The sequence below is a fragment of the Lipotes vexillifer genome, unplaced genomic scaffold, assembly GCF_000442215.2.
Source record: "Lipotes vexillifer unplaced genomic scaffold, Lipotes_vexillifer_v1.1 scaffold1442, whole genome shotgun sequence".
Classification (NCBI taxonomy): domain Eukaryota; kingdom Metazoa; phylum Chordata; class Mammalia; order Artiodactyla; family Lipotidae; genus Lipotes; species Lipotes vexillifer.
Window position 1 is genome coordinate 2,547,291 of NW_006797379.1, and position 10,660 is coordinate 2,557,950.

The window sequence follows — 10,660 nt, forward strand, 5'->3', positions numbered from 1 at the left end:
AGTAGAGAAAGAGACTCATGAAGTGGAAGACTTGGGCTCCAGTTCAGATCCTCACCTTCCTAGCTTGATGGTACTTGGCTTCTTTGAGTTTCAATTCCCTCATCCATAAAATGGGCATACTGAGACCTCCTCCTGCTGCACAAGGTGGTCACAAGGATCAGAGTAAATCAACTTAGTTTGTCAGAGTACTTTGTAAACCAGAAAGTACTGTGCAAACATAAGACACAGTGATGATGTTGTATATGGAGTCAATAATCAAGGCAGCCTTGTTTCGTGGGAGGCAAAATCGGTTTTATGTTTTTTGAGCATGTAGGTGGTTTTCTCTCAGGTTTATTTCATGAGGTCCCCAAATTGGATGACTAGCAGGCGCAGTTCACTTGGGGAGGGAGTGGAAATGGGCAGAATGGATGGTGGAGGAGAGATGATATGGGAGAAATGGCAAATTAGTAAAATCTCCCTGAAATCCCGGTCAGAGAAAGGTGTGATTTGATGCAGATTAGGGGACTCCATTTAGCAGACAGTAGGTCACCAGTTGCTGACACATCAGCAAACTCTTATTTAGTGAGGGCTTACTGCATGCCAGGTACTGTGCTAGGGCTGTGGGAGTGAGATACATAAAAACCTGTAAGCAGAGCACTTCCGGTGGGAGTGTGTGTTTCAGGCAGAGAGCCGAGGGAGAGTGACTAGTTAAAGAACTGGGCTTGGGGGTCATTTGGCTATAGAAAATGAAGCTTTGTTCTGAAGCTGAAGGGCTCCCCCCCATATTTAACTCCTTCTAGCTCTTTCCATTTCCCTCCATTATATAGTCCCTAGTGGGGAGTCTGCTATTTCTTTGGGTGTGGTTTAATAAAGTCAAGCTGGTATGCATCTTAATAGATGTGTAGTCCCTAGTAGAGATTGCATGAGCTCTGTAGCCAGCTGGACCTGGGTTAGAATCCTAGCTCTGTCGCAGACTGGCTGCATGCACTTAGGCATGAGTCTCTGTGTCTCAGTCCTCACGTGTGAATTGGACATAGTTCTCGAATTCCTTCTTCATATAGAAGATTTAATAAGCTTATGTTTGCAGGGGTCTAGTCCCATGTCTGTACATGTTAGATCTCAGTGTTAGCTCTCTTTCCTTCCCAAACTTTTCTTTATAATTTCACCTTCCTTTAGTGTACAGTACCTAATCCAACCACCTTATAATTGAGGCCATATTATAGTGCCACTAAGTAACCCATTCTTTCTAGGCCTAAACTAATTCTGTTTTGACTAAACCATTTTGCCTGTTTGTGTGGTCTTTTGAATTTGACTTCTTTAAGTAGTTCCTGGGTCACCAAGTCCAACTGGTCACATTCCACAGAAGCCAGACATTTTTCTGGCCTGGTCCCATATGTGTGTTCTTCTCTGTCTCTTATCTTCACAGCCAGGACACGCTAGCCTACTGACAAGGTAGTCCTTAGTCCCTTCCCTGCATGTCCTAAAGGCCCAGCGAAGTCAACAGAAGGCACGAAAGGAAGGGAGACAAACAGTTCTCAGCACGGGCTCCAGGCATACTACTGCTCTCCCCAGCCTCCTTTTCTCCTGCAAGGAGCAGGAAGCATTGGCTGGGTAGGCGAGGTCGCCCAGCAGGGGCCATGTTGGTAGGAAAAAGCTCTACTCAAAATTGGCAAACTCATTCAAATGTTCCCTTGGGGTAAAGTCGTCGTTTCTAGATACTGTATGTAACTATTAGTGCTTCCGAGGTTAAAGCCACCTGTTTGTTTTTCGTTCAGTCTATTCTGTTCTCCATGCTGCCAAGAGCATCGACATCTAAAGAGATTGATGCTGGGCTTCTTTCCATTATTTCTTTCCCGGCCTTTGCAGTGGAAGATGTGAACCTTGTGAATGTGACCAAAAATGAAATTATTTCCAAGCTCCAGGTAAGCATTAGTCACACTGGTGCCCTTCTGCCCTGTGTTAAGTGCCCCTTTCAGACAGTGACGTGGAGCAGCTCACCCAGGCCTCGGTTCTGCATGAGGTCAATCGCTCAGTATCTAAGTCGACTCATGATTGAGGTTTCCAAAGCTGAGTCTGGATAAGTCTTGGAGTGATCAATGCCTTGGTTCTCTTTCTAAGTAGCAGAGCTTCAATTCAAGCTGGCACCTTTAAACCCCAATTCGTATCACTCCCGTACTTCTAAGGCAGAGCTTCTTAACCCTTTAGAGATTCCCAGACAGATTCTTTTAAGAATCTCTTGAAAGGTAAAGTCCCCGCCAGAAAAAAATGTACATGTCCCAATATCCTGAAACTTTACACACAATTTCTGGGGACTTGGAGTTCCCAAAGTTAAATTGAGGTTTAAAAAAATCCCCGCTCCGAGGTGAAATGCAGCAACTATGACAACATTACACCAAACTGAGAAGGTTATTCAGTACTCCAGCCAACTGAAGTTATCAGTAAAATGATTGAAGAATGTAAGTTTCCTAAACTGAAATCTGCATGTTGATGATCCTACTTAGATGCGGTGAAAAATGCTTTTAGCCTTTGGAAACAAAGGGGTAAAGGGTCTCCAACCATATCCCCAAAAGAAGGCACTGTCTCAGGGGCCAGTGGAGAAAACAGAACCTCTTTAGTTTGTGGAAGTAGGCAGGGAATTAATGTCGGGAATGAAGTGGTTCAAGGGGAGCAGTTCAAGACCGGGCCTCCCAGGATGCCCCAAACACTACAGTGCTGGCCACTAGGAGTGTGCCTGCCTCCATGGCCAGTGCTAGAGTAGTGCCACGTACTTAAGAAATTGGGCAATGGACACCCAAAACTGCGATCCAGGAATTAGGGAGGCAGATTCAGAGAGCACTGCCACTGTCCTTCTTTCCTGACCCCCAAGAAGCTGGAGAGGAACACTGGAGCCTGCAGCAGGAAAACCAGCAGCGATGGCCCTAAGCCACAGGAAGCCCTACCACCTACCTCACCTACTTCTTGCCAGGTGCAGGCTTCTTTGCATCCAGAGCCTAACTGTGAGGAGTCTGGAATGTCCTGTGGCTTTCCAGTCTTCCCAGTAGAAGCAGTCCAGTCAATCCACGTATCTGCCTTGGTGGCTTCTCCAAGCAGTAAGGGCCCCTTTGCATCTTTGCACGATACAGCAAATCAGAATGAAAGGATGGTCATTCAGTGAACTATGGGTAATTAATCTCTCAGCCCTGACTGCCACTCTAATGGAAGGTTTTGGCATTCCCTTCCGAGCACTGATCAAACCTGAATTTACTTTGCTTATTACTTAAAAATAAGTTTTTGTACTGATAGCAAAGAGCATTTGGTACCCATTTTGTTACTAAAAGATTCATGGGAAAGGGGGTGAAGGGCTGACTTGAATCAAAGAGGCAAAGAAATTCTTCTGTTTCATCAAATGCATCTTTTTTCTTTATCTTCTTAGGGGCGTTATGGATGCTGTCGCTTCCTTCGAGATGGTTATAAAACCCCAAGAGAGGTTGTATTTAAAGATTGTTTCTTCTGTTTCCTTAACTGCTTCATATCTAAGTTGCCACTGTGGTGTTCTCCCTCTGTTGCTTATAAAACTTACATGTTGGAATATTGGAAGGAAGTCTTAATTTTGGAGTCAGCAAGCTGGAGTTAGGCAATAGAATAGTAAGATCATCTGGAGGACAGCAAGTTGGTGGTTTAAAACCAGCTTTTAGACAAGGACAAACAGTTCTGTGGCTCACACGTTTTTTTAAAAGGCTACCTGTGGTCTCCTTGGGTTCCTTTGCCATAGTGACTGATATAATGATATCAATAAAACAGATAGTCTGCCCAGCACTGAGAGGCAAATTGCTATTTATTTTTTATAGAGATATAGTAAGCTTAAAATAATAAACTACCCAGGAGTGTTGTGTACATTTGATTTACTTTTCTGAAACTTTACCATGGAAAACTGCCAAAAATAGCATCTCCCCATTATAGCAGAATCCTAATTATGCCAGCCTCAAAGCTGCATTGAATCAGAAAGCAAGGGACACCCAGTGAGGTACAATGGTATTATGTATGTAATCTGACATTACCTTTTAGAGGGTTTACCTGTTTGGTTCTAGGACCCAAACCGATTGCATTATGACCCTGCTGAACTCAAGCTCTTTGAAAACATTGAATGTGAATGGCCTGTGTTCTGGACTTATTTCATAATAGATGGGGTCTTCAACGGTGATGCTGTTCAGGTGAGAAAATGCTGGGTGTTGTGTTGGTAATCAGCATTTTCATTCCACTGGTGTGCTGATTATTATTAGAACATAGGGTTATGCAGTAATTCAGGGCACTGTGTCAGTTATCTGTCACTGCTTAACAAACTTTCCTAAAACTTAGTGAATTAAAACAACAACTATTTTGTTTGCTTATTATTCTGCAATTTGGGCAAGGCTCAACAGGGACAGGTTTTCTCTGCTTCACCTAGTGTCACCTGGGATGGTTCAGTGGGGCTGGAGGATCTACATCCGAGATGGCCTCCCTCACCTGGTTGGCAGCTTGTTGGCCCAGACCTTAGTTCTCCACGTAGCTAGCTTGAGCTTCTTACAGTATTGCAGTCTCTGGACAATTAAGCTTTTTACATGGTGGTCATCTTCTCCCAGAATGCGAAAGCAAAAGCTGCCAAGCTTTCTTAAGGTTTAGGCCTGGAACTGGCAAAGTGTCACATCTGTTGCATTCTCTTGTTTAAGGGCTATTGTTGCCAAACCAGGTTTGTTTTGCCAGAGTGCAACGAGCAAGCCAAAACGCTGAGATGCTGAGGTTTGCAGCAAAAAGAGGGTTTATTCGCAAGGTAGCCATGCAAGGAGAAAGTCTCAGGTCTACCTGAGCGAAGGTAAGGGGCTCAGTGTATTTATGGGATAAAGGATAAAGCAGCAGGGCGGTCTGAGGCTGGGGAAAGGTGATTGGAAAAAGGTGCAGTAATTGTCATTCTGCCCAAGTGTAACTAGGCTGCAGGGCTCTCTGCATGTTCCAAAATGGAGGTGCTTAGCATGCTCTGAGGGTGGAGTTTTCAGCCCTCTGATGCCAAAAGGTCAGCGGACACTTGGGCATGCCCAATTGGAGGGTCAGTGGTCCTAACCAGTCTTAACCAGCTCAGTTGGAACCAGACACAGCTGACTCCAAGTTCCTAGACAACAACTCGGGCAAACATCTTATTATTCAGGCTAAGTGCTGCTTGGAGGACTTGGAGGTCTTAAAAGGACTTTGATTAGTGAAGGCAGGTTACAGGTAAAATGGATTTGACTAATGATTACGCTTGGTTTCAGTCCCCCCTATCTTTTTTTTTTTTTTTTTTTTGTCCACAAACCTCCCCTATTCATCTCAAGAGGCTTATAGATGTAAAAGATCTGGACATAGGGAACAAAAGTCCTTGGTGAAACTTGCAGTCTTTCTCTGTGCCTTTTGGGATGTAACTATTTTACCTAGACTTCTATAGGAGCCAAGGTAACACCCTGCACCCCCCAGGACAGCCCCCCCCCCCCCCCATCTTTTGATCGTTCCTCCATCTTAAGGGCAGAAGGGCGATTACCACTCTGGATACTTGCTGCCGATAAGGGGCATAGACCCAACTAGGGCTTGTGAAATGAAACTGTTTAGCACTCATTTGAAAATATTCGCTTGTTGCTAGTTTCAAGTTAACATTTTGATCCTAATAAACAAATACCACCTATGTGCCAGCTGTCAAGGCATTCATAGGCCCAAGGTTGGTAAACCATAGACAAAGATGTAGCCTGAGGGGGCACATAGAATGCCAGACATTGTTAAAACTTAGGCTCTTATTTTTAGGGATTTTATATAGGATAAGCCAGGGATCAAGTGTCTTACCTTTTTCCATATTGGAGTGTCTTGATCATTATCAGTTTGGCTGAAACAATTAGATATTAAATATGGAAGGGACACAGGCTGGGAAAAGTTAAGTATGGTTTCTATAATATCCTGGCCATGTAGAACCTTGACAAGGGTAGATGCCAGGGTCATTTTTTTTTTTTTTAATCTGAGGACACAAGGAGAGGACCAAATTTCGGCTTAGGATAAAACAGGTGACAGGTAATTCTCTGTTGATTAGCCTAACCCAGTATGTTACATATGAGGGCCTTTTATCGTAAGTCATTCAAGGGGAGAGCCCTACATAAAGGCTGGAGGACTAGGAGGCAGGGGGTCGTCGGGGGCCACCAAACAGTCTTCCACAGACAGGTTTTGTTGTTGCTGCTGTTCTTTTCAGACCAGCTGTGGTTTTGCCGTCCTTAAGGGTACTCTTAGCTAATGTCTCAATTAGTGTATCAGCCTCCTAACTGGTCTCCCAGCCTCGCTTCCTGCTGTTTCTCCACACCATTGCCAGAGTGATCTTATTAAGAAAGAGATTATGCTACTGCTTTGCTTAAAAGCTTTGAATGGCTTCCTGACTGCTTTTGGGATGAGGTACAAGCTCTTCACACGTTTTGTAGGATCCCATAAGATCGGGCCCTCGTTTTCACCAGTGCACCCCCAATTTCTTGTTACTTATTTCCTTTCTTGAGTTCTGTAATCCAAGCACGTGGAAACTTTTTCAGTCCTTTGAGCAGGCCATGCTGTCTCTCCCCTTCTCTCAAATGCCCAGGATATGCTTTCAACCCCCAACTTCCCCTCCCTCCTTCACGTGATTCGTTTTAAGTGTCTCTTCTTTCAGAAAGCCTAAAAGCTGGGTCAGGTACCCCTTTTATATGCCCCACAGTTCTTATAACAGCTTGGCACCTGTAACAGTATTTCCCACTTAGTTGTCAAAGGACCCTGGTGGAGGTGGTCTCTATCCAGTTCACTGGTGTATGCCCCATGCCTAGTACATAGTAAGTACTCAGTGAATATTTGTTAATGCAGCATTCATTTGTTCGAGACAGATTTCTGTAGCATTTGCTGCCGTGCATACTTTGGTGAGCAGAACAGACCTGTCCTCATGAAGTTTATGGGGCTGACAAACTCAAACACTGCTGTTTTTTTAATCTGTTCAGATCACATATTCTGGGGTAGGATATGCAATCTAAGATTCGTTTGAGTTTTTGAAAGCTGCCTCTATTGAGGAATGCAGAGGTGTTTCAGAAGCGGCAGTAAACTTCAAATATTAATGTTCCCTCTTTGTTGATTCTCACTCTTATGCTTTAGTGATTATCTCGGTTCTTAACGTTTTCTGTCTTTTTATCCCAAGACTGAAAGATCTCAAAAAGATTGAGTTGGAATTTCAATTATGCGCAAGCTTGAAAATTATCAGAAACAACAACAACAACAACAAAAAACTAAGGAGACAGAAAAGCCTGTTTAGTACCTTATTTTGTAGGTCTCACAGAATTTACTTCTTAGTCCCTTGTGCTGTCTCTTCCACTTGCTGCCCAGTCCCATTTTAAAGTGATGCACCCTGTCGTGCTTTGCTGTCCATAAATTTCAAACGAAAAGAAAATGAGATCTGGAAGGCATTTGACTGGGCTCTCCAAAGATGAAATGTGTCAAATAGCTGGGTGGCTGTTAGGGGTTTTTTTCTCTCCATTTCCCTTTTAATGTATAGGGTTTTATCGCTGCCTTTTTAATTTAATAGAAATGTTTGCATCAACAGCTTTTACTGAGTAGCACATCCTAAAAATTGGGGTACATGGATCATAGTACCTACACTTCCTTTTCTTCACATCTTATTGGTTCAGCAAATATTTCGTGAGCAATAAATGTTTGAACGAGGGCTTCTTCAGTGGAAAACTACCAACAGGTGGAAATGGATGCACTGCTTAAGATCTGGCCTCCACTCCATAAAGCTTATAGTCTAGCTGGTGAGACAAAATTTAAATATGTGAGAAGTTAAGAGTGAAGTATTTAAATCACGAATTAAAGACAACACATAAAAGGCCAGTCGCATTTAGCTCCTCCTAACATTTGCTGTCAGCAAGAGTCCAGGTTCCTCCTGCAGTCCTTGAGCTGAAGGTATTTGTGCATTTCTTAGCCTTGTGTCCTACTTCTGATCTGTTTGTTGCCAAGAGAGCTGTTTTTCTGTGTTGCACTGCTGTTTCCTACCGTGGGGGATGGGGCTATTTTCCAGGTCCAAGAATACCGAGAGGCCCTGGAGGGAATATTAATCAGAGGCAAGAACGGGATCCACCTGATGCCTGAACTCTACGCCGTCCCGCCTAACAAGGTAACCAGGTGCTGCTTATCTAATACAAAGTGAGATGGTGCTTGGCATTTTGGTATTTTTCATTCCCCCTTCAGACCTAACACTTTTTCTCCAGGAGAAGTGGTTTCTAAAGCCTTCAGTAGTGTTCCTGTTTATCACACGAGTTACGGCTTTGGAGCCATGCTTGACCTGGCTGGTGCCCAAGGGAGGCGTTAGTTCAGGACCTTCAGAGGATACCTGTCCTTCTCCGAGCCCAAGGCCACACAGGCCCTAAAAAGCACAAAACACTATTAGGCACCATGTTCTCACACATTTCCAGGGAAGAAGAAACCAGACAGAATCTCCCTGGGAGAGGGGGAGAGATGTATAGGCATACCTCGCTATACTGCAACCTCGCAGATAACTGCGTTTTTTTTTAAACAAGTTGAAGTTTGTGGCACCCCTTAATTGAGTTCTTCCAATAGCATTTGCTCACTTCGTGCCTCTGTCACGTTTTGGTAATTCTTACAACGTTTGAAACTTTTTCATTATTGCTATATTTGTTATGGTGACGTGTGATCAGTAATCTTTAATGTTACTACTGCTGAACTTGATGAAGGTTCAGATGATGGTTAGTATTTTTTAGCAATAAAGTATGTTTAAATTAAGATACGTACATTTCTTTTAGACAAAATGCTATTTCACACTTAATAGATTACAGTATAGTGTGAACATAACTTTTATATGCAATGGGAAACCAAAAAATTTGCGTGACTCCCTTTATATTCATTTTATTGCAGTGGTCTGGAGCCGAGGTATGCCTGTATAGGGTAGCTGAGAATCTCTTCCTTTGAGTCAAGCAGTTCCTGAGCTAGAGCTTGAGTAATCACTTAGAAACCATTCTATATCATGAAGAGGGAAACTGGCCAGTTCCAAGAAGATGCCCAAAGATAGTTTTGTTCTATCCACTTTCCTAGCTTGGGTTATGATGCACCTATATATCTTAATGGGAAGATTTCCCCATACATATCTCATGTTTAGCAGAAAAGAATTCTCGATTCAAGGCTATTTCTCTTTTGAATGTTCCTGTTGCTTCAAAGCTTCATTATTGCATTTTGGGGAGGAAGAGTTTTCAGAGAGCAGTGTCCTTCCCCCGGTTGACAGGGCCTGCACTAGAGCGTAACCCTACTGTCACACAGCAGCTTGGGTCTACGAGTTTGTGGTCGAATCAGGCCCACAAGCATAGGGTCAGGGGACTGGCAAAGGCCTTTGAAATTATCTGCCTCAGTTCAGAGAGGCAGAGCTCAGACAGCACTTGGCTGTGCCTGGAACCAGACCCCAGGTTCAGGGCCTCCTCACAACCCCACACTGCCTCCTAATGGGTGGTGCATTTCCAGGGGATGGAGAGTCCCTCACTGTACAGATCAGGCCATGGAGCCTGCAGGGGCTGTTTTCTTTCTAACTGTTAGAAATCTGGGTTTCCTGCAAACGTATTCATTTTACTGTGTGTGATGTGTATGTGTTGGTGGGGGGCGGGAGCTGACAGTGGGGGTTAGGTAGTTACTTCCTAGGAACTGCATGTTCAGGTTGCCTCTTTTCCAGTATTGAGGCACTTGACAAAACAAAGTTAGTAATGGGACGTAATTTGGAACCTGAAAGCATAGCAAGGGAAAATAAATAGCTTCAGGGGTATTTTACCTATTTTATGATAGAGAATAACCATCTATCCATGTTCTACTAAAAGGCACATTTCCTGACTGTAGTAACTGCTAGGTGTTATAAACTCTCCTTTTCTTTCTGGTGAACAGTTCTGGCTACATGTTGTAAAGGGTTACTCTGCAACTTTTCTCTTCTGATCTCTACACTGACCTTTGGGCTTATACTTGTCATTTCAGTGTCCTCCTTTATCCAGTGTGTTTACACATGAGCTAGGCACCGATTTTGAACGTTGTTTTATTTTGAGCACAGTTTGTATCTGTGCTGGTTCCGGATGACAGCTGGGAAGGTTCACCCATCACATCACAGTAACATGTAGAGACCACCACAGACAGGGCTACCCCAACCCATATGGCACCTTTGTGCAAATTAGAAAAAGAGCCTCACCCTTGGAGTGGCCACAGCCAAGGCGCCATCCAGCCTGACTTTCAGCGTCACTCACTTCCTCAGCTGGACAGGCTTTTGCAAGGCGCCACCACCCACGGGGCCTCCATTGGACAGCTCGAGACTAACGCAAGCATACCCAGCAGACTTGCTTGGAGCAGCTGCTCCGGGCTGGGCAGCAGGCTAGGTACTGGGGTACAGAGGGGTCACGACACCGGCTCTGCTTCTGCGAACTTGCAGGCTAGGGGGGTTGGAGGAGCGAATCCATGGGATGGAGGGCAGACAGAGGACTGCCAGCGGCAAAGGCTTGGTGCATTAGAGGACCTGCAAGCAGATTAGAAGGACTGAGGTGGAGAGGGGGAGACACATACCTCCATGGGGAGGCAGGAGCCAGCAATGGGTGGGAGGAGGGCAGAGCCAAGCTGTCTTTTGACCCAGATATCTTGTCTACCTTCTGTTCTTTGCATCGACTCTTTC

At 44.4% G+C, this 10,660-nt stretch overlaps 1 protein-coding gene across 1 annotated transcript in view; it reads left to right on the plus strand.

Moving 5' to 3' along the window:
* PHKA2 (phosphorylase kinase regulatory subunit alpha 2) overlaps positions 1–10,660 on the plus strand; it is an 82,129-nt gene that overhangs the window by 40,911 nt on the left and 30,558 nt on the right. Inside the window, exons 8-11 of the mRNA XM_007469325.1 lie at positions 1,755–1,901; positions 3,392–3,445; positions 4,047–4,169; positions 8,030–8,125. Of these exons, the coding sequence (XP_007469387.1) occupies positions 1,755–1,901; positions 3,392–3,445; positions 4,047–4,169; positions 8,030–8,125 (420 nt within the window). The remainder of the gene's footprint in view (positions 1–1,754; positions 1,902–3,391; positions 3,446–4,046; positions 4,170–8,029; positions 8,126–10,660) is intronic.